Source organism: Ranitomeya variabilis, chromosome 7, assembly GCF_051348905.1.
Source record: "Ranitomeya variabilis isolate aRanVar5 chromosome 7, aRanVar5.hap1, whole genome shotgun sequence".
NCBI lineage: Eukaryota > Metazoa > Chordata > Amphibia > Anura > Dendrobatidae > Ranitomeya > Ranitomeya variabilis.
In genome coordinates, this window is record NC_135238.1 from 159,185,292 (window position 1) to 159,210,667 (window position 25,376).

The following is a 25,376-nucleotide window of genomic DNA, read 5'->3' on the forward strand; positions in this document are numbered from 1 at the left end:
ATCTTGGAATATAACATGAACAGACAGTGTGACCAAAGGTCACCTGTACCCTACAAAATGTCTACATGTACCAAAAAGGCTCTAGCTTAATGCTTTAAAGTTAATACTATACTAATAAAGACTGCAAATCATATCCTTTCTACTGGATAAGTAATGAGTTACTGATCTCTGGGACACCCACTGATCACGAGAACAGGGGTCCCATCTCCCCCGTTGGAATGTAGCAGCAGTCAAGCTGCACTGCCCATATATTCACAGTCTATATAACCGACCTATGGTGCTTTACTCTTTGTCTGCAATCTTTGTGACATCCTTTGTCACATCCTTATGAAATGTCCCTGTGCTGCCCGATTTCTTATCATATGGCACAGAGAAATATTGAGTAGAATAGACATATTTAGACATCCATTAAAATCACAGATCTGAGAAACTCAGAGCATGTCCTATTCCGATCTGAGTTTAAGGATCAGAATAGAACATGTTCAACAGATCTGTGTGCTCTCTAATAAAATTCTGGCATCATGCCGACACTTCACAAAGATGTGTGAATGTAGCCTAAGTCCCATACACTATTAATGGGTTTTGAAAAAATCGTCAACTTTACACCCATTCTGGAACAATCTCTTAGGCTAGCTTCACACTTGCATTCGGCAGAGCCGCGGACGGCAGCCTGCTTCCTCTGTGAATCCCCACCCACTGTCGCACCTCCTCCTTTAGCTCCACCTATGTCTGCATGCATTCTGCTTACCCATTCTGTGTACCTTGCATGCGTCGTTTTGAAGCTGCGCCGACCGCAACAAAATCCTAACATGTTGCGTTTTACGCAGGTCAGCGCAGCGTCAAGACGACGCATGTGGAGGCATCCACATTCATCCGCATGGCCTGCGTACCCAATGTTAAAGATAGGGTACGCAGAATGCATGCAGACGTAGGCGGAACTGAAGGAAGAGGTGCGGCAGTGGGTGGGACTTCATGGAGGAAGCAGGATGCTGCCTGCAGCTCTGCCAAATACGAGTGTGAAGCCTCCCTTAAGGAGAACTTGCCTGCTTATTTTTTTTGCCAAGACACTGCCCCTATACCTTATTACATTAACTGATAAATTGTCCCTAAATACTAAATCCAACCTTGGTAAATCCTAAATATAACTTTATAAAATGCTGCACTTTATATGTAAAATCCATAGAACAGTAAAATGGGCAGTGTCTAGTCCAGGGACAGTCATTAAGTCATCTCTAAGAGAGATGAGAATCACACCAGGAACGGCAGGGGTGGAACGTTGGAACTTTGGGGTGGAACTGTTTCTCATCTGGACCTTGCTATTATTATTCAACCGTAATGTATGTATAGAAAACGTTGTTCTAGTAAATGATTTCTGGGATTTAACTTGGTTATACTTCACATTCATGGCATGTTCAGTTCTACCGGAAAAAACTGAGCATTTTCATATGAATAAACTATGACAGGAACAATATTATAAAGTGGAGGGCAGTAACACCCAGGGTCTCTGGTTCAGGTGGTGGTGAACTCTCACACTTCAGACTTATCCACATGGATTTTTCATGGTTTTATTCTTATTGTTAAAATGTCTAAATGAAAGGAAACCTGTCACCTGATTCATACTGCCCGAGTGAGCATGAAGCAGGCACAGATAGTATTATTGTACCCAGGTATGTTTTCCTCTGAAAAACTGCAGTGTTTGAGAGAAAACATACTTTAAAAACTTGTTCCTTTGACAATTCTTCCCCTCCCCAGATTTCTAGACTAACAGGTCCTTCCTTATGTGTGTGTATGGGGAGTCGAAAGGAGCGAGTGGCGATAAGCCACCAGAGACCTGCCTCAGACTATTCAGCTGAAAAAACTAGTGCCTGGTTGGCTTTTTAAAATAGGTTTTCTCTAAAACACCACTGCAATTCTGAGTACGATCTTGTTCATATGGTTGTAGATCCTCTCATGCGACAGAATCGGGCAGATTATGCTAATGACAATTGGTTCAAACTCTATCAGAGTTTGAGCCCAGTGTCATATTACTGTGATCCGAATACTTTGCATGAGAGAATCGAAACACAGGTGTGGAGAAGATGGAGAACATAATTTCTCCATCTTCTCCATTGTGTGAGTCCGCGGATGTCAGACTGCGCTTGGATGTCATCTAAGCACAGTACGATGTTACACACGCACCCATAGACTTATATGGGTGTGCGTGATCCGCATTCCGGAGCCATTCACAGCATGCTGCAATTATTTTCCCATTGTGGATTTGGCATGAGAAAAAAAATTACAGATCTGCACTGCCCCATAGTATAACAATAGGCCAAGTGCTACCCGATAAAACCTCAGATAGCACCCAGCCGTGTTATTCGCTCCTGTGAGCATACCCTAAAATGTACAGTATATGGCTGCAATAACACAGCCAGAGTCTGATTCATGCAGCTCATGATTTAGGCACCGTTAATCTAATGACAGGTTCTCTTTAAAAGAAAACTCACATTAACAAGAGAACATGTGAAGATACTTCATGAGAACAGTAGCCCCAATCCCATAAAGTGGAGGCTTCAGGTTTCATTATATTTATTACACTACAATGAGATTTGATTAATAGAGAACAAAATCCCCCAAACTATGAAGTCAGATGACCTTGTGGCCCTCTCTGCAGCTCTGGTGTATCTCGTTTGCCTGTCTTTTGCATGGATGGCATGCTGTGATTATTAGTTGTAGCTACACAGGTAAGCCAAGGTTATTACTGAGAGAAAACAAGTCAATTACTGTGTGTTTATGAAGTAACAATATGAAATAGTCTATGCGAGGTGACCAAGGTGATGTGCACACAACTATTTTTTTCACGCAGATCTGAACACAGACCCAGTGTTGAAATCGACACGAAGTCCACAAGAAAGTTCATGCCATTGACTTTGACATCCATGTTGCTGTACAAACAAGGTAGATATTATTAAAGAGCATTTAAGATTCATGTTGTGGAAAATAAAAAAGTGTCAGATCACCAATTGAGGTGAATTGAAAATGGGTACCTGATTGATACAGTGCACTAATCAACCTATTAATTGGGGCTGCGTGTGGATCTGTGGTGTATCAAACTTCACATCCACAGCAAAAAATCCAGGAGTCTCCTTTGGAATCTCTGCCGTGGATTCTTGTTTTTTTCTCTTCTCTCTAATCGTTATATAAGCAGTGCCAAAGGACATGTTCACACATTACATTAAAGTCCATCATAAATGGTACACTCAGATTTCAGCTCCCAAATGCTGTGGGTGTATAGCACATCCATTGCAGATTTGTTCAAGGATTAGCCCTATTGCCATAAAAAGGGCTGATACTACAGTTTTTCCATCCACATTAAGTGACATGCCACCTTTTTTCATTATGGTATTTTTCTGCTGTACAGTTGGAAATCTGTGTGAGTAAAGTTCCACATATCACATACATGGATGCGGTTCCATGCAGATTTCATACAAAAGTTTAGTAGATTTTCTGAAAAATTCGGTTCTTGTGAATGTAGCCTATAAGCTGGCTGACTTGAGGTCTTAAGGTACCGTCACACTCAGCGACGCTGCGGCGATATAGACAACGAGCTGACCTAAACTAAATCGCTGGAGCGTCGCTGTTTAGGTCGCTGTAGAGACGTCAAACACAGCAACTCCAGAACGATGCAGGAGCGATCCAGTGACGCAACGGCGACTCACTTCTCGTTCTCGCTGGTTGTTAGCTCCATGTCGAACAGCCGGAGTGTACCGACTGGGTAGAAGGAGACGCTGCGACGCCCCCTATGCTCGTTGCTGGCGTCGTTGCTTTTGATGTCAAACATGACGATACACGCCGACCTGGCGACGAAATAAAGTTCTGGACTTCTAGCTCCGACCAGCGATGGCACAGCGGGATCCAGATCGCTGCTGCGTGTCAAACACAACGAGATCGCTATCCAGGACGCTGCAACATCACGGATCGTTGTCGTTCTCTTTGCAAAGTTGCTGAGTGTGACGGTACCTTCAATGAATCGAATTTAAAAGCTTATGGTAATCTGTAGAACCCCGGGGGGGGGGGGGGGGGTGTTGTGGCTCTTAATGATTGGATACAATTGTGTAGTTTCATACAGTCGAAAAGATGTTACAAATGGGAAGCCATATTTGTGCAAACCCCACAAAACAACTCTATCAACATGTAGATTTATTTATAGTCTACACTGCTAAATGTCATTTTCGTACAATGATTGGTTGGATCACAGGAATGAATCATACAATGTAAACCAACCCTAAGACCCCCAATACGCATTAGACTAAGGCCGATAATGACAGGTTCGGACAACTGTCTAATGTGTATTGGGGCCCCGGACAATTGTTAGAGATAAGGATCTGTTCTGCCAAATTTCCGACTGGCGATTATTTTGTTCTTCTGGAAATAAGCTGCTACTAAACATGTCTCAGAGAGAACACTGGTCGAATGAGTGCTCCTCTGTATGGGAGAGATGACCAAAATAGCTGCCTGCCAAATGATCTGTTGAACCATTGTTTGGCCAACCGTCATCTAAGGTGTATTGCGGTTTTAAGACCTTCCACCAAAAAAAGTAAGAACAACATTCACGAATTCACCTTTTGAACACGGGACATTGTATATTTCCCATGAAGCTCAGCTAGCTAAAATAACTCAGATGTAAAAGAGAACACATAATGGAAAACCCTTTAATACACAAGTCTGCTCTTTAATGTGGTATGCTTGTGGTCAAGGCCGTAATATACGTACAGTATATATCCTCTTGAGAAGAAAAAACAGTACATACAGTACATTGTTAAAGTTACTAGAACCTCCACAACACAAAACTAGTCTCAGGCTTGGCTGCCTGCATAAACGTATCTTTGTTGTCTGGCTCTCATTATCAGACCACTTGGCACTGATACCTTCAATATAATTCATCTTAAGCCCCATAAACAGCATCCGTGTGTTCAATACCTTATTTAGAAGATTCCTTTAAGTGAGCTTTATTTTTTCTTATTAAACTTGCACAATGATGGTAACCTCACCCAAAATGCTGGTCATTAACTGCAAAAGCCCATGAAACGTCTGCATGACTTATATCTCCCTAATGGGATGTTAGGTTTTTATTTAATGTCTGTGAAAGTTTCCTTATTAGACAGGCTTGGGACTATCTGTGAAATTCAAAACAGGCGAGGGTATTATTTATGGTAGCATACTCCATGACCAATCAGGTGTAAGGTTCCCATCACGGCTAAAGCTGGCTGCACAGTTCTCGCAGGCTGCAGATCCTCCACATTCTATTAACATCAGCTGGAGCATTAAGGGTTTTGACACTAAAAATATGGCACCTCAAAAAGTTAATAAATTAACCTGTTGTGTGATTTTCAGCACAGAATACACTACAGAATCACTGTTCAGTTTGTATAGACATATGCATACATGACCAGATAGATATATACCAAAAATTACCTTCACTAGATCATACTCCATATAAGAAAGATTTGGTACATTTGCTTTTTGCCATACAAATCATCTATAATGCATCATTTATTGTACGTCTCTCAAGTACAGTGAGAAAACAAGGGTAACCAGGTGCCTATGAATTGCTCTTCATCCTGTCATGACCACAACACAAGCTTGCCCTATGTTACAGCAATGTGACCACATTGTCCATGGACAAGCATGCTCTTACTTTCTAGACACTGAGAGCCTGATTCATTAAATGGGTTCCCTTTATCCAAGTACATTTTAATCAATAGATCATGGAATAATAAGTTCCATAATCGATGTTCCTGTGCTGAGATAATCTTACAAATGTGCCCCTTCTGTGTGCTGTGTAATGGTAGTGTCTGACCATTCAGGAACATGGTCAGTACAAACTATAATTCCTGGCCAGGGGAATGAAAATATGAATCAGCTATGATAACTGAGCATACAGACGAAACAGCAGGGACTTGCTGGTGTTACATTCTGAGGTAACACATTTCCCTGTTTGTTTTATAACAGGAGTAAAGGCCCCGTCTCACATAGCGAGATCGCTAGCGAGATCGCTGCTGAGTCACAAGTTTTGTGATGCAACAGCGACCTCAGTAGCGATCTCGCTATGTGTGACACGTACCAGCGACCCGGCCCCTGCTGTGAGATCGCTGGTCGTGTCGGAATGGCCTGGACCGTTTTTTGGTCGTTGAGGTCCCGCTGACATCGCTGAATCGGTGTGTGTGACACCGATCCAGCGATGTCTTCACTGGTAACCAGGGTAAACATCGGGTTACTAAGCGCAGGGCCGCGCTTAGTAACCCAATGTTTACCCTGGTTACCAGCGTAAATGTAAAAAAACCCAAACACTACATACTCACCATCTGATGTCCGTCAGGTCCCTTGCCGTCTGCTTCCTGCTCTGACTGAGTGCCGCCGTACAGTGAGAGCACAGCACCGCAGTGACGTCACCGCTGCGCTCTGCTCTCACTGTACGGCAGCACTCAGTCAGAGCGGGAAGCAGACGGCAAGGGACCTGACGGACACCGAAAGGCGAGTATGTACTGTTTGTTTTTTTTGGTAACCAGGGTAAACATCGGGTTACTAAGCGCGGCCCTGCGCTTAGTAACCCGATGTTTACCCTGGTTACCCGGGTGCTGCAGGGGGACTTCGGCATCGTTGAAGACAGTTTCAACAATGCCGAAGTCGTTCCCCTGATCGTTGGTCGCTGGAGAGAGCTGTCTGTGTGACAGCTCCCCAGCGACCACACAGCGACTTACCAACGATCACGGCCAGGTCGTATCGCTGGTCGTGATCGTTGGTAAATCGCTATGTGAGACGGGGCCTTAAGTGTTTCTGCTGTGTCATCAGTCCTATTAGCTCACCATAAACCAAGTCAGTGCCATATAAGCTACCAAGTGACTGACTTGATTTTTGATAAGCTCAGAGATCTTGAGATAGGGAAGAAACACTCACTGCTGTGCTACCCCAGGCATGGTAATGTGTTACCTCAGGCAGGAAAATGTGTTACCTCTAAGAGGGAAATATGTGTTGCCTCAAACAGGAAAATGTGTTACATCAGACATGGAATTGTGTTACCTGAGGCAGGGAAACATGTTACCAGGGAAATGTGTTACATCTGAGAGGGAAATATGTGCTAATTAAAACAGGAGAATGTGTAACCTCAGACAGGTAAATGTGTTACCTCAGTGAGGGAAATATGTGTTACCTCAAACAGGAAAATGTTACCACAGACAGAGAAGTGTTCCATCAGGGAGGTGAATGTGTTACCTCAGGCAGGGAAATGTATTTCCTCAGTCAGGAATATGTGTTACATCTGAGAGGGAAATATATGTTACTTCAAACAGGTAAAAAAGGTTACCTCAGACAGGGAAATGTGTTACCTCAGGGAGGGGAATGTGTTTCCTCTGGGAGGGAAATGTGTTTCCTCAGGGAGGGGAATGTGTTATCTCAGGCAGGGAAATGTGTTACCTCAGGGAGGGAAATGTGTTACACCTGAGAGGGAAATATATCTTACTTCAAACAGAAAAAAATGTTACCTCAGACAGGGAAATGTGTTACCTCAGACAGGAAAATGTGTTACCTCAGAGAGGGAAATGTGTTACCTCTGGGAGGGGAATGTGCTACCTCAGGCAGGGAAATATGTTACCTCAGAAAACAGCAGCTGCAAGCTCCTGTCCCTTCAGCTATATACTTATTTATCATAATTGTGAATAGGCTGGAAGAACTATAGTGCAAAGATAGTCTTGTCCAATTAAAAATTGGGATAGGATTTAGAAAAAGTGGAAATAAACAAATATCAAATAGGTTGGTATAGTGATCAAAGCATATCGTTCAAAAACAACTAATACCTAAAAATTACTTTAATGAAATATAAATTTAAAATTGCAATAGACAAAACACCGCAAACCTACAACAATGTAACAGACAAAAAACAAAAAGAAAGGCTGTAGTTACCCCGACCTTCCCTAATACACCTATACCTAGGGGGTAATACCCCAACCGGTACCTAATATAGCTTTACAGCTAATCAAATTCAAATTAGTCGGTCCTGATGCCCGCAGCGCTACACAATAAGCCTATATCTATGCAGGGCGTACCGCTAAAAAACATGAGATAAGGGATGGTAATTTATTATAGGAAAAAAGGATGCAAAAAATGTCACAGGCTCCTGGTTTCTCCTGTGATGTCGGGAATACAGTCGCCTTAATTTACCAGATATTACTAGGACACTCACAAGGGTATGAAATGGGGGTATAATGTGCTATGGAGGTGTAGACACCATAACCCTTACAGTCCCTATAAGTACTGTCCCTGCCTAGCATGCGGAGGTTGACACCCCTGAATTATCACGCAATTGGCGCCCCCGGTCTCGTCGACTTTCCCTCAATAGCCCTATCAACTTAACCTCTCCCATATGCCAGCCCGGACAATGAGATGATGAACCTAGGGAGAGGAGAAACAGAGAACAAATAGGGGGGGGGAAGGGGGGGGGGAGGGGGAACCTAGGTGGGACGGTTTAGGGAAAACTGCCAAGGTAGGTATTAGGGGTAATTAGGTGAACATGGTTAACCAACCCAAATGTATTAACCTACCAAAGGTACCGTCTTGATATAAACTGCACACCCTACCTATAGATCTCTGGGTGATAGCAGATATTGCACAATTGCCAATAGATGTACCCTCCAAAAGATAGCTAGCTAAATAGTGGCTAATTTAATAGGTTATTGCACACATGCCCTTACTAAATATACGATACCTCACATAGTAGGGGGTGTTTTATATGTAGGGTGCATCCCAGATGGCCATACTGATATGTGTAATACTTGGCCATCAAAAACTTCCTCCCCTCATTGCACACTACCCAGCATATAGATATATCTCAAGATACCCCAAGTAACCCAAACATCTTATCTGGTGTCCAGACGATCATATTGTGCCTCAACGCGTTTCCCTGCCAAGATGCCAGTTCGTCAGGAGGCTAATGGAAAGACCGTTGTGCAGGGATACAGCATCCGGCCATCATGATACGTTGCTAATAGGCATGATTTAGAAAAAGTGCTCAACTTTCCAGGTTGTGCAACCACAACTATAGATAATGCTTGGATTCGGCTGCTGCAGACCCACAAAGGGAAGGACAGTGATTGTTGGAAAAACAGGTTAATTTCTGCTCTGCCAGCCCAAAGGATTGTAGATAAAATGAAGCCAAAGATTCAGGAAATATGAAGATACAGTTTATTTGTCTCAGAAGCAACACTTCTTCTTCAGGATGAACCACAGATATGGCATTATGCATGTCCATCTTAATGAAGGTGCTGCTGGAGTAAAATGTGCCTAATTCAATAGGAGGTGCACTCCTCCTAATGAATAAGGCAGATCTTACAACTGAAATGCACTGCTGCCAGAAATGTTACTCCAGTTAGGGCCTGGTGTTACCTTATTTTTCGGACTATAAGATGCACTTTTTCCCAAAAAATTTTGTGGGAAAACGGAGGTGCATCTTATAGTCGGAATGTACTTACAGTTAGCGTGGTGGCAGCAGGAGTCGGGCAATTCTTCCGGTGGTCCGACGCTGCAGGGCAATGATCTCGCTCCCATCCCAGCCTGGTGCAGCAAGTTCGGCGGTGTTCAGTGGTGCCTCAATGCTGTGGCATCCGGGAAAATGGCTGCCGAAGTCGGTGCATGCGTAGATTGAGATCTCAGCTCATCTCGTCTCTCGAGATTTCAGGATGAGATCTCATTGCCAAGATCTCAATCTGCGCCTGGGAAATCAATCTCATCAAGAAATCTCGAGAGACAAGATCTCGGAGCCGAGATCTCCATCTGCGCATGCATTGCCTCCGGCAGCCATTTTCCCGGAGGCCACAGCATCAAGGCAATAGGAGTGCGGGGCCTTAGGGCTTTCACAAAATGTTACCGCAGCCCCCACACCACAGCGCATCACCGAGCACCGCCGAACCTGCATCAGCCGCACTAGGCTGGGATGGGAGCGAGATCATCGCCATGCAGCACCAGACTGGGATGGGATTTCCCGGAGACCATCACATCACAGCAGTGCATGTGTGGGGGCTCCGGGCTTTCAAAAAATGTCACCATAGCCCCCCACACTGCTGAACACCTCCGAACCTGCACACCAGTCTGGGTCATATCATTGCCAGACCACCAAACACCCCCTGTGACTCCGCTGCCAATCCTCCCAGGGTAAGCTGAATTCAGGACTGTAAGATGGATCCATTTGACACATTAATTTTTTCCCCATATTTCTTCTGAAAATTTGGGGTTCGTCTTATGGTCTGGTGTGTCTTATAGTCCGAAAAATACGGTACATTTCTGGCATAAGGTACCCCACAACTTTTCATGAATTTGTCTGTGGCATGCCCCTGCTCTGCTGACTTTGAGAGAGCTAGTAAAAAGTGGCATGAAAAGACTTTGCAACATTTAAAGTGTTTTTACCCAGGAAACTGGCAAAAAAACATCTTCATGAATTAGGCGCTGACTATTAAAATGTTCTGCTTCATTTACAAACTGCAAAAGTGAGAATAAAAGATCAAAAAGTTACTTGTCATCACTTTAAATTGATTATCTTATTAGGACAATACCTCCCTATATGCCCATTTAATGTATAAGGATGTAACATAAGGAGCCTCCTCTATTACGCACAGTGAACAGACAATGGGAAGAGTGCTTCTCACTCCGATGGACTTTGAATCACTGGAATATAATATGTTGCTGCAAATGTTTGGCCTTCTACATCTTTCCTCTGCAAATATAAAGAATCAATTAATTTTCTGTAGGGCTTAGAAAGAGGGTCTTGCAGATATGACAAATCCTGATATGAGGATGGATGCACACAGCTGATATTATCAGACATGACAGATATTTATATGAATCCCTTTGATTGTTTATCATTATTATTATTATTATTATTATTAAAAACCAATAAAAACCCAGATGAGACAATACTTTAGAGCAAAATTATGTAAATTGGGTGCTGTTAAGCAGACTGCTGGAAAAATGCTCCATGTACTTGCCCAGCCTTCTATAAGTTATGGTTCTTCTAGCATAATGCTTACATGAACAGATGCAGTGTTTTATAGGGTGTATGGGGGTTGCAGGATATCATAGACACATTACACAGCCCACTCCCCCTTCCCGCTTGCTCACCTGACTTTTATTAGCAGCTACTTTGGCAAAGAGAGCTTGGGACACCTTTGCTCGTTTCATCTCCTGCTGAATCTCATCATAAACAGCAGCTGTGATGGTATGGTTGGAAGCTTCCCCCTCCACTTTCACCTGGATGTCGGATGTTGGAGTACTGGAGGTTTTCATCTGTTGGGAGATTGAAGGGGGAAGAAAGAGGCAGAAAAAGGGAAAATGTTTTAGCTGAACCATCTGTGCAGAAATTGTCAAAGGATTCAATAGGGTTGGTGCCAAGGAGCATTAGCTACGGTGGGACACTTCCTGTCCATTATTCTAATCAGGTTAATTGTGATTAGGAATAATTGGAGTTAGGGAACGAGCATGGAAAAAGACCTTGACTTTTTTCTATATACTGGAATACATTGGAATCTTGAGCTGACATTACGGTTAATATTTCATAAACCTTTGGTTAGAATTTTAATAACCCGTTTTCCCAAAAGACTTATGAATGACCATTCATTAAAAAGAAAAAATATGTATTCATCCTCTTATTAAATGGCAAGATATATTTCATATGATACTGTATAACAGAATACACTTATGTATCCTAGGGTATATAGTAATATGTACAGTGTGCATCTCTCTCACTCTCTTATTCATTCTCATATATATATATATATATATATATATATATATATATATATATATATATACGGTATATATATTATATATATGTGTACATGGCTAAAGCATAAAATCAGTACAATATAGTATGTATAGGAAAAACAAAATTATAATAAATTATAATAATAGATTACAATAAATGGAAGTAAAACTTATGAACAACTTATTAACATACACTGGTTTCAAAGTTGTCACCTCCCTTGATCTAGCATGGAGCCTGTAGAGCAAAGCTTTCCTACTTTCCTCACGCACCGCATTTGAGTATTCTGAACGAGTTAATTCCTAAACAATTGTAGAATAGATGAGGTGTGTTAGCGCATCTTGTTCTTCTTTTCTGTTGTCTGATAAAGTCTTCAGTGCAAGAACCAATTCTCCCAGAAAAAATGAGAAAATGGGTACAGGTCTCTAAATAATAAATTACTACTCAATTTACGGCACTCCCTCATGTCCCTCTCATTCTTTATTAAACATGTACGTATGTCATCTGAGCACATAGCTCCAGCTACGATTATCCTCATTATGCTAACCAGTCGGACACCCAATTTCACCTAGGAAATGAGCGGAAATGAAAAGAGAAATTTCATTTTCGAGTCCCAGGCCCCAGGTTGCCTCTGATTTGAGTCTTTAATTTTCTTAAACTGTTATTGTTATTTTCTGTATTCTGCCACAATGCTTTAATTGAATGATTTCCCCCATCAGCTGACAAACCAAGGGCAAAATAAAAGTGCTGTTATGAAGGTCTCATCAGACATGTGTCACCTGTAGGTTTTCTAAAGACTATGCTGTATTCTTGGAAGACTCCAGTCTCATTGATGGCCAAGTTTTACATGGACCTCTGTAATAGCCGAACTTTACTTTATACATGTTAACTAAAGTAAAAATGGACCACTACATAGATAACGGAAATGATGGAAATTTACTAAATAATATAGATGAATTGAGTTTCTGTGGGCATTTATACATCTTGCTCATAAATTCGGGTCTTTCAATTTTTGATTAAGGATCTAAACATAAATAATCTGCACTGACATAGTAGCTAAGCAGTATGTTACTTTAGGTGACGCCTACTACTAAATAATGTTGATCACAGCCACTTTTCTAAGAAGAAAACTTTACATAGAACATTTGGTAAATGAGTTGTGCTTACCCAACTTGAAGGACATGACACCTTTTTGCCAACACTCATGAAAAATTAATTTGTGTCAGTAAAAGTGGTGAAATACCTTCATGCTTATGACGTTCATGCTGAACACATTTTTTTCAATACAGTTACATCAGATAACTGATGTTTTTGCATTGACACATGACCTCCAATGTGTGTCGTCCTGGATGATTGGCCAACAGGGATCACCCAACTAATTCCACGACATATTAAGAAATCATATCATTTAAAAAGCCTCATATTTTCATCAGTTGCCTGGGACATTCTATCCTGCACTTACAGACAAGTAAGTAATACATATCTTATTAAAGATACATACATAGTGTACTAGACACACATATAGGCTGTGAAGCAGACCATAAAAGATGGACTGACTGGACATACCTGTGGAACGCGGGATGAGCTGGGGCTGCTGGATGATGAGGACAACAGGCTTACGTTAGGGTTCATGCTTCTTTCCCTCTCATCCTGATAGATACGATCTCTTTCTGCCTCTGGCAAGTTTAAGAAGTTCTGCATAGCCCTAAGGTTCACCAACAATGACTGGGATGCTGTTCTAGGATCTTCTTCCTTACGTAAGATTTCTGACAACAAACCCTGGTCCAAGAGAATGAAATGTCCAACTTATTTTTGTTTTACATGAGACAAGCTTAACCAAGAGTCAAAAAAGAGCACTATACATGAGCATTCAAAACCCTTTCAATTTCTAGTCTATCTTTACAATATTCCCTCAATGTATGATTGGTGAGAGTCCGACTACTGGCACCCCCCGCTGAGTGAAGGACCTCTGGAGCTATGTGAGCACTGCAGCCTCTTCAATATTTAGATCAGCTTGCAGGCTGGTTCGTACTTATCTACACTATAATTATCTTACCAGTGGGGCAAAGAATAAAGGAGTTGATGGATTTGCTTGAAAATGCAGAGATGCAGCACCATTCACTGGCACTGCATATTTACAAAGCAGTGCCAGTGCTGGTGCACTACTTCCAATCTAATCAGCTGATACCGAGGATGCCATACTGGGAATCCCCATCAATCTGACATTAATGACCAATCCTAAGCATAGATCAGCAATATTGAAACCCCATTAAAGATAATCTGTCACCAGGTTGACTATGTAATCTGAGAGTAGCACAATGTAGTGTCAGATATCCTGATTCCAGCAATGTGTTACTTTCTGGTCTGCGTTTTTGATAAAATCACTGTTTTATCTACTGCAGATCTAAGAGTTCTCTGAATACTGAGCTCTGTATAACCCCGCCCACACCACTGATTGGCAGCTTTCTATGCACTCTGTCCATAGACACAAAGCTGCCAATCAGTAATGGGGCGGAGTTACACAGAGCAGGACTACACAGCATTAGACAACTAGTCCTCTAGTAATAATCTCCTGCTGATAAAACACTAAGTTTATTAAAGCTGCAACAAGTAGACTAGTAAGTGACACCTTGCTGAAATCAAGGTTTCTGCCCCCACATTATGTTGCTCTTATATTACATAGGAAAATCTTGCTGACAGATTCCCTTTAAGCCCACATCCATGTTTATTTTTACATTTGTTAAAAAATTGATCATTTTGCTTCTGAGTTTCAGCTGTTTTTCTTTTACTCATCTGTGTTTAAAAACTAAAGGAGGCACATAGTCTGAACTTTTATTCATCCACTGGCTCTTAGCAATGGATCAGTTCAAAGTGGATGACACATGGATGGAGCGTCAAAGTACAAAGAATATTTTCAGGTTTTCATCCATGTTTAATGAATCCCCATAGACTTTAATAGACAAGGTCGATCTGCAAAACAGATAAGAATAGGACCTGCCCCGAGTATTACGGAATGGATACACAGATCCACTTTTAATACAGATGCGTGTATGGATCAATAAAATTTGATGGGTCAATTTGCTATCTGTTTAAAAATAGACAGCACAGGAACAAGTACGGCAGATGTCTGTATAGTCTAGGGCTAAGTTCCCACAGTGAGTATATGATGCATTTTTTTCCACTAAGTATTAGCATGAAGAAAAAATGTAGTGTATCACAGTTCTAGCAAAGTGAATGAGTTTTCTGTAATCTTATGCCAGTATGATTTTTTTTTTTAAGGGTGTGATTTTGAAATCCGCAGAATGTAAATTTCTATAGCAGTAAATGTGTTTTATTTATGTATTTTCCCCATAGACTTGAGTGTGGTGTGGAAATTCCACTGATAAAAACAGCATGTGTTTTTATTGCATGTCCACTGCGGAAACACAGTAAACACGGATGTAATCCGTACATGATTTTATCAATAAAGTTTACAAAACAAACTAGCTTTCTGCACAACTTGACCTACCAAAAAGAGACAAAGCTCAGTGACAAAAATGCAATAAAAATGCATCTAAAAAACGCACAAAAAAAATTGCAAGTAACCTAAATTTGCTAATTGGTGCTAAAATACTGGTGAAAATCTACGACATCCAAGACACCTGAACTCTGCGCTGTGGGAACTTAGAAAATACGTGAACCTGTGATCAGGACAGTCACAGATAAGGAAGAAATCTATGACTATATAAAATATTCAATTTTTATTTAAATGTGTTAAAATACAAATAATAAAACAATTTTACATAAACAAGGAAAACTAAAAAAGAAGTGCAGACCAAATGTTACTGACTTAATATGGATGAATGGGAAAGCATGGATTTGATCTGTGCTGACGAATAAATGAAGATCCAGAATTGTTCACGTACTAAAGTGAGGTTTATTCCAACGCGTTTCAAGGTACAATGATCTCTTCGTCAGGATATGCCACATACAACATATGTCCTTGAAACGTGTTGGAATAAGCCACACTTTAGTACATGAACAATTCTGGATCTTCATTTATTCGGCAGCGCAGATCAAATCCACGCTTTCCCATTCATCTATTTAACTCTGTCACCCAGTGACTGGTGGATCTGCTGCAGCAGATAATCCTACATGCTCTAACAAAAACTCCTTCAGGTGAGTACAATTTAATTGTATTGAATATCTCAGGTAAAAGACCCTATTCTGCGCTATTTTCTCCAACAGCTATTTCTGACTTAATATGGGTACCACTGCATAGAAATATGTCTAGCCATTAGAAATAAATATATAGTATACATATAAATCACAGTGCATTAATTTATTCCATATTATCAGTATCAATATAGAGTATCTTACATTAGTTCCTATACAACAAAAACACTCCATTAATTTTTTAGGGAATTAAGCTAGAGCGTAGAAACGCGCGTCGGGGTTTAGGAGTCCAGACCAGACCATGCTGTAGCAGCTCCACACCCTACACCATCCTTCATGTTTCAAGGTAAACTCATCATACTTTACCATGATCTTTCTGACAGGAGATAAGACTACAACATGAAAATCTACTGCATGTCCCTTCATATATTGGCAAAGGCAAAAGAGCATATTTATATGAGATATTACTATTAGATTGTTTATAAGCAATTAAGGGGATTACTAAGCACTTGCACTTTGTATATATATATATATATATATATATATATATATATATATATATATATATATATATAGTACAGACCAAAAGTTTGGACACACCTTCTCATTCAAAGATTTTTCTGTATTTTCATGACTATGAAAATTGTACATTCACATTGAAGGCATTAAAACTATGAATTAACACATGTGGAATTATATACTTAACAAAAAAGTGTGAAACAACTGAAAATATGTCTTACATTCTAGTTTCTTCAAAGTAGCCAATTTTTGCTTTGATTACTGCTTTGCACACCCTTGGCATTCTTTTGATGAGCTTCAAGAGGTAGTCAACGGAAATGGTTTTCACTTCACAGGTGTGCCCTGTCAGGTTTAATAAGTGGGATTTTTTGCCTTATAAATGGGGTTGGGACCATCAGTTGTGTTGTGCAGAAGTATGGTGGATACACAGCTGATAGTCCTACTGAATAGATGGTTAGAATTTGTATTATGGCAAGAAAAAAGCAGCTAAGTAAAGAAAAACGAGTGGCCATCATTACTTTAGTCACCGGCCTCAGAAATCGCAGGTTAACAGCAGCTCAGATTAGAGACCAGGTCAATGCCACACAGAGTTCTAGCAGCAGACACATCTCTACAACAACTGTTAAGAGGAGACTTTGTGCAGCAGGCCTTCATGGTAAAATAGCTGCTAGGAAACCACTGCTAAGGACAGGCAACAAGCAGAAGAGACTTGTTTGGGCTAAAGAACACAAGGTATGGACATTAGACCAGTGGAAATCTGTGCTTTGGTCTGATGAGTCCAAATTTGAGATCTTTGGTTCCAACGACTGTGTCTTTGTGCGACGCAGAAAAGGTGAACGGATGGACTCTACATGCCTGATTCCCACCGTGAAGCATGGAGGAGGAGGTGTGATGGTGTGGCGGTGCTTTGCTGGTGACACTGTTGGGGATTTATTCAAAATTGAAGGCATACTGAACCAGCATGGCTACCACAGCATCTTGCAGCGGCATGCTATTCCATCTGGTTTGTGTTTAGTTGGACCATCATTTATTTTTCAACAGGACAATGACCCCAAACTCACATCCAGGCTGTGTAAGGGCTATTTGACCAAGAAGGAGAGTGATGGGGTGCTACGCCAGGTGACATGGCCTCCACAGTCACCAGGCTTGAACCCAATCGAGATAGTTTGGGGTGAGCTGGACCGCAGAGTGAAGGCAAAAGGGCCAACAAGTGCTAAGCATCTCTGGGAACTCCTTCAAGATTGTTGGAAGACCATTTCCGGTGACTACCTCTTGAAGCTCATCAAGAGAATGCCAAGAGTGTGCAAAGCAGTAATCAAAGCAAAAGGTGGCTACTTTGAAGAACCTAGAATATAAGACATATTTTCAGTTGTTTTACACTTTTTTGTTAAGTATATAATTCCACACGTGTTAATTCATAGTTTTGATGCCTTCAGTGTGAATGTACAATTTTCATAGTCATGAAAATACAGAAAAATGTTTGAGAAGGTGTGTCCAAACTTTTGGTCTGTACTAATATATATATATATATATATATATATATATATATACTCCTCTCTGTTCCCTGCCAGCTTTATACTTTCCTATATGTATCTCCAGGCACTACTACCTGCAATATTTCTGAGCTCTCATTTTCACTTGGATATAAAAACCGTATTGCGTTTGTACATATGAGGTTGGATGTATACTATATATTTATTTCTAATGGCTAGACAGATTTCTATGTAATAATTCCGATATCAAGTCAGTAACATCTGGTCTGCACTTCTTCTTGAGGTTTTCTTGTTTATGTCAAATGATTTTATTGTTTTTTTTTTTTTAATACATTTAAATAAAAATTAATTATTTTATATTATCATTGATTTCTTCATTATCTGTGAATGTCCTTGCTATGCTCAATTTTTTGGGGACATATAGATATAACCGTGGGAACTTAGCCTAAAACAATATCAGAAACAAAAATTCACTGCCATGTTTATCAAATAAGTGTAACTTTAGAAATATTATAGAGGGTGCTATGTTATTAGCTTAGGGCAAAATTAATTAGAATATTTAATATTCAACTTTTTTAAATTTAATACGCAATTAGAATTTTACATAGTAGATCCCAAAATAACAAGTAATATGGTAGTGTGAATAAACCAGACTTGATATTGGTCATGTTAGTATGATTGTTCACTAATTTATCATCATCATATATGTCAGCACTGTATGCAGAATACAGTATTAATATCAATCTTTGGTCTCACACTTTCTCTATCCTAGACAGATACTCATAGATAATGATGCCCATTTAGTTGTCACTGCCAGATAATCAATTAAAATGTTTTCAATATTATTCAAACTCAGTTCAGACAGATAATGTTCCAATTATATTCAATCTGAGGGCACTAGAGCAAGGCTGCCCATGCACGTTAGCTAGCTGTTGGCCAAATGCCAAGCTCTGGTGGCTGCTTGTCTTCCTTAAGGACTAAGGGACCCCACATTCTCATGATATCTACTATGGGAGAGAGAGGGGAATCAAAACACCACCATGCACATTGGGTGGTTTGAGGGTTCCACCATATTCGGCAGGTTTGTGGAGATTCATTTAATATGTACATCCACCCTAGCATGGTTTTGCAGGATATATTTTTATTTTATTTTGTTCGTATCGTCTATTTAACAATATTAGAATGAGCCATAGCTACTCACTAATGCTTCAGCGCTGCCTCTCGCCCTGGTTCAGTGTGCTTGTTGACACTACTACAGTATGTCATGAAAGCAGTATGTGACCGCTTCAGCCAGTCACATGGTTTAGTGATCTCATGCGGATTACATCAGCATTTTGTGGATCTGTAGTCTGATGTCACTGATGCAAACATGTCAACAAAGCAGCAAGGAGGCAATGAAGTAGTTGGAGCATATAAGCTGCAGGGGGTAACTATGGCTCACTTTAAGTAGAGGATATCTATAAACTGAAGAAATGTTATCCTGGAGAACCTACACCATTAGCTTACATGAGTACTGTGCTTAGAATAAGGACTAAACACTGTTTATATACTACCTAGTAATATTAAACAGGTTAATGATTGAACGTTTAATGTATTTCATTCTTTAGCTGAAAAGCTGGCCATAAATATTACATTTAGGCCAAACAGCAATCTGAATTAAGAAGTGGCTTCTCACACTGCTGTCCACCATGTCTATCTGAACAAATACTGGAGATAACAGGGGTGCTGAGGTAAGAAGTGGTTGCTCACACTGCTGTCTACTCTACCTGATCTAATACTGGAAATACCAGTGGTGATGAGGAAAGAAGAGGCTGCTCACACTGCTGTCCACCCTGTCTATCTGAACTAATAATGGGGATACCAGAAGTGCTGAGGTAAAATGAGGCTGCTCACACTGCTGTTATCCATGTCTATCTGAACAAATACTGGAGATACCAGGGGTGATGAGGTAAGAAGAGACTGCTCACACTGCTGTTATCCATGTCTATCTGAATGAATAGTGGAGATACCAGGGTTGCTGAGGTGAGAAGAGGCTACTCACACTGATGTCTAGTCTATCTGTCTGATCTAATACTGGAAATACCAGTGGTGATGAGGAAAGAAGTGGTTGCTCACATGACTGTTATCCATGTCTATCTGAACAAATAATGGATATACCAGAGGTGCTGAGGTAAGAAGAGGCTGCTCACACTGCTGTCCACCCTGTCTATCTGAACTAATAATGGAGATACCAGGTGAGCTGAGGTGAGAAGAGGCTACTCACACTGCTGTCTAGTCTATCTGTCTGATCTAATACTGGAAATACCAGTGGTGATGAGGAAAGAAGTGACTGCTCACACTGCTGTTATCCATGTCTATCTGAACAAATACTAGAGATACCAGGGGTGCTGAGGTAAGAAGAGGCTAATCACACTGCTGTCTACTCTATCTGATCTAATACTGGAAATACCAGTGGTGATGAGGAAATAAGAGGCTGCTCACACTGCTGTCCACCCTATCTATCTAATGTAATACTGGAAATATCATGAGTGCTAAGGAAAGAAGAGGTCACCCATACTGCTGTCCATCATGTCCATCTGATGTCCATCTGATGTCTATCATGTCCATCTGATTTCCTCCCTAGACAAAATAAGTGTATCTGCAGATTAAAAGTATGTAGTAAAGAACTTGGCACTTAGTATGTGGGCAAAAGTAGAAGTTCCTTTTATTTGTGCATCCAGACAAAAGGATAATGAATGTTTTCGGTCTGTCACAGGATCTTCATCAGAACAATCTTTAACATGAACAGGATGTAGAGGAATGCTCAATATGGGCAAATGAGAGTCCAGGATATTATAACCTGCTGCGACGGGTATATGCTGAAGGACTGGTAAACACCGGCCATATTAGGAGAAAGCACATCTGTCAGGAGCAACTTGATTGCGAGAGGGCAGGGTTGTGTGTCCGGGTCCGTATGAGAAGAGCGCGCCGAGCAGCAGGAGGGACACGAGCTCGGCGCACTCTTCACATACGGACTCGGACACACAGCGCTGCCCTCTCGCAATCAAGTTGCTCCTGACAGATGCCCTTTCTCCTAATTTGGCCGGTGTTTACCAGTCCTTCAGCATATACCCGTCACAGCAGGTTATAATATCCTGGACGCTCATTTGCCCATATTGAGCATTCCTCTACATCCAGTTCATGTTAAAGATTGTTCTGATGAAGGTCCTGTGACGGACCGAAAACATTCATTATCCTTTTGTCTGGATGCACAAATAAAAGGAACTTCTACTTTTGCCCACATACTGAGTGCCAAGTTCTTTACTACATTTCTACGGGTTGGATACCTGACTTGAGCACCAAAAGCACAACCTCTACAGAGTGCTGTGTTTTTTCACTATTATGCAGATTCAAGAGTAAGTATTCAAGAATTTATTTATAATGACATTTTATTTCTTTCTGTTTTATCTACAGTATATCCGGAGAACCTTTAAAGAGAACCTGTCACCAAAAAAAACGCTACTAACCTGCAGATATGGGATTAATCTACAGGTTAATAGTATTACTAACCTGCCTGGAGCCTGCACATAGTTGAATGGTGAGGGGAGAAAATTTACTTTATTCTCCCTGGCAATGCTTCAGTCATGGGAGTGACGCCGGCTTTGGTTCAGTCACCACTCGGAGAATACAGAGTCGCGACTGTAACAGTGCCTCCAGGGTCGGTGGCGCGTGACTCAAACTGAATGCTGTTGGGGGGAATAAAATTAATTTTCTCCCAGCAACATTTGGCTGCGCGCAGGCGCCGGGCAGGTTAGTAATGCGATTAAACTGCAGATTAATGCCACATCTGCAGGATAATTGCAGGTTCCCTTTAATGCATTATTCCCATCTTAGAATTGGAATATTCTGATCATAATATCATGGCTGGTGGAAATTTGAGCTGCCTATTCCTAGAATGTAGAGATGAATGCCATTTCAGGTATGTTGCAGTTCCCAATACAGCAGTTGCACATTAGCACCATTGTGCAGGAGAAAAAACTGTGATGTTCAGAAAGAAGAGTTGCAACATTAATTAAGTGGTATAGATTTCAAAGGGGACACAAAATTTAGGTGCCTGCTAATCAAGAGATGATATCCTATCAAACAGTTGCTATTGCCCTTGGGAGGCTATAGACAGCCATATGCTTCACCGTAGTTGATCACATAATTACGTACTTTATGTAAAAAAATCTACAGTACTCTCTTTTAATGCAATCATACACATTAGATTAACATTTGCCAAACCTACCTATATCGGCGTCTCAGACTACAGTCTAATAAGTATGGAGGCCTACCAACTCTCCATCCACAAATTATGTCCAAGGGGATAAGGATCTTGCATGTCTGAGTATAGACTGCAAATCCTTTTGCTCTTGGCACGATAAGTGACCACCAGAAGAGTATCTCTATGAAGTGGCTCTCTCATAGAGTATACAGGTTCAGTTGGTAGATTGAGCACTCCTTTGTATTGAGGAGTCAAAAGAAATAGTTGGTGGCTGAACTACTGTTAGTCCAACAGCCATGTAATGTGCATGGAGACCCTTAAAGAAGTTGTCTGCTACTAGAACAACCCCTTCTTGATCTTAATGTTTGGTGCCGATAGAAGAAAAAGCACTTCAACTCACCTCCCATGATGGCGCCATTCCAGTGGTGTTGGCAGTAGCATTCCCAGGGCTCATGTGAGGTTGCTATGATATGTTAGCCCTGTGCCCAATAAGCGCTGGTGTCACTGCTTTGGATAAATCAAACATCAAGAGGAAGTCAGAGCAGCTGCAACTCTGACTTCCTGTTTACGTTCAAAATGTCCAAAGATGGGGACAGTGATGCCAGCACTGATTGGGAGCCACCCTCACGTGTCATAGCAACCACATGAGAGCTCCAGGAATGCAAGTGCCAACACCACTGAAAAAGCACCAGCATGGGAGGTGAGTATAGGTGCTTTTCTTTTATCGGCACCATTCAGAGTGAGAATGGGTTGTAGTAGTATTGGCAACCCCTTCAAGCTGCATGTACGATGCAAGATAATTGTAAATGAGCATTGATAGAAACACTTATTTTACAATTTTTTTGCTATGTAAACAGGCTCCTTAAGACCCAATGAATGGGAAATATGGAAAAATATTATTGCTCTCAGAGGTCCATTGTCTGATGTAAACAGGTCTCACACTGCTGAGATCTATGGCAGTCTATGTGCACTGAGGGATTTAGCAAAGATCGCTCAGTGCGCATTGTTTACTTTGGTCTGTCTGTGTCAATAGGCATTTAAATGATGGCCGATCATTTGGGGAATAACAGGAGCCACCCTATGTGGTACACAGATAGCCCATGCATGGACTTTGCATATCGCCATCAAGGGTCTGCGCACAGATTCGTTTCTGTGATAAAATGCTCGGCACAAAAAAAATATTTTTGAACCGTATGCTTTACTGATATTACACACTCACACTCCATCCCCCCAAAAAAATATCCCTTCAAACTTTTAACCACTACAATCATCCTTTTTTTTACTTAACACGATATATGACACAACTGAGCATTCATGTTTTAAGTAAATTACAAGGCCTCAAAGCACAGTACATCACTGTAACACCAATATGACTATAATTACCTACAAAAGAAGCCGGTGTTTTATGTAAGACTAATTTCCCTCACTTGTGTCCCATTATTGAAATACTTCACACAAAATTTGCTTTTATTAATAGCCATTTTCCACACAGCCTCTCTTGTAAATATGTCAACTTTCCATTACACACGAAATGATCGAACCTGCTTTTTTGTCACCTGCAAATAATTAGTCCCTCGATATGCAAAGCAACCTCCTTGAAGAAAAACAAATGGTCATAATTCTGTTTAATTGTAAGTAAATGAGGCAGAATTTATTTTTTAAAGTGATAGACTCCAGGTGTGAGTTACCCAATAAGGTATTTTTGTGACGACTTCAAAATATGGAGCGTAGTGCCTTAAACGTCCTGTTCTGACAACCACATCCTGACTTTTGTAACCCTTTGTCTGATAAACTAATGGATACATTATTAAATAGTTGCTATTATTGTGTATTATATTTCTAGTTTATTCTACACCTCTTTGTCCTACTTCTTCTAGCTAAGGATTATCTGTAAATGTCAATGAAAAATGATCCATTGTTGAAGCAGCACAGGAGTCCTAACATCATTGGCGGTGCACCCATAAAGCTGTGCACTTTTGGAAAAAATAAAGTTAAAATTATATTCTATGAGGCCAATGAGCCCGATAACACATGTTCCTGTCTACACTGTGTGGAACGTTTAACCCCTTGATTTTCTGAGAGCACAAATTAGAAGGATCGGACAGTGATCCTTTGAGGGAGTCATATATAGAATGCAATAGGGTTTCGTAAAAATACTGCAGATGCAGGCGCCGGGAAAGGTCAGAGAGGCCTGGCACCTGCGAACTGCAGTACTTTGCTCTGCCCTCAACAGGGCAGACAAAGTACGCCTGCGCCGGAGCCGCAGCCTGAAGACAAGAAGAGGACGTCATTGTAAGAAGATGGGAGGCCCCGGACCGTGACGCCCATCGGACCAGAACAGAACTGGGACCACCCCTGGGGGAGTATATTATAACCTCTTTTTCTCATCTTTCAGGATACATCGGGGGCTTATCTACAGCATTCCAGAATGCTGTAGATAAGCCCCTGATGCCGGTGGGCTTAGCTCACCTTCGATTTTGGGGGTGACAGGTTCCCTTTAAAAGCAGGATTACAATGACAGGTAGCACCTCTAGTCACAGCTGATAACACAAGATCCTCCAATCACAATAGGTGACTTAAAATCTCTCCCAGCTCCCCCTCCATTCACAATGACTTTTGCACATGCTCAGTTAGTACAAAAGAAAACTATTATAGTTAATGTACAAGTGTTATTTCCTAAAGACAGCAGGAAGCTAGAGTCTAAAAAAGCACCAGTTGCAAGTGTGAAAATTGCAAGAGTTCTATTTTTTTATTTTTAATACAGATTGTAACATACACTGACTAGAAAAAGGGTAACAATATTTTGAGATTTTGACTTACTGTACTTTCAGGCTCTATATCTCAGAACCCACTACTACTTCAAACATGAGAATATAGTCATTTTATAGACAATCACCTTGGCTATCTTATACATAAATTTGACTTGCAACTATTTTGAATATGATTAGTTCACTTCTTGTCATGTCACTGCATTGTTACTGTTTTGCTCCTGCGGTAGAAAAATCTTTTTCTTCCTGTATACTACAAATTACAACCTGTTCTCACATTCCCTAATAGCTCAGTGGGTTATTAAGTTGATTTCCAAGCGAAAGGTCACTGGTTCAAATTGAGGAGCAGCCATGAAGGTTTCCCAAGAAAAGAGAAACAGCATCATTCAGCTTCTTCGATAGTGTCTCGGCCA

The 25,376-nt window shown here is 40.9% G+C and overlaps 1 protein-coding gene across 3 annotated transcripts in view; it reads right to left on the bottom strand.

The window, feature by feature from the left end:
- The window catches only part of SATB2 (SATB homeobox 2), a 238,710-nt gene that overhangs the window by 61,385 nt on the left and 151,949 nt on the right, over positions 1 to 25,376 (bottom strand). For 2 of the 3 annotated variants that reach the window (XM_077272132.1, XM_077272133.1), the window contains exons 8-9: positions 13,352 to 13,564; positions 11,146 to 11,310 (exon numbers count right to left, since the gene is read on the bottom strand). In XM_077272132.1, coding sequence (XP_077128247.1) covers positions 11,146 to 11,310; positions 13,352 to 13,564 — 378 coding nt within the window. The remainder of the gene's footprint in view (positions 1 to 11,145; positions 11,311 to 13,351; positions 13,565 to 25,376) is intronic. The other variant, XM_077272134.1, reaches the window with a different exon arrangement.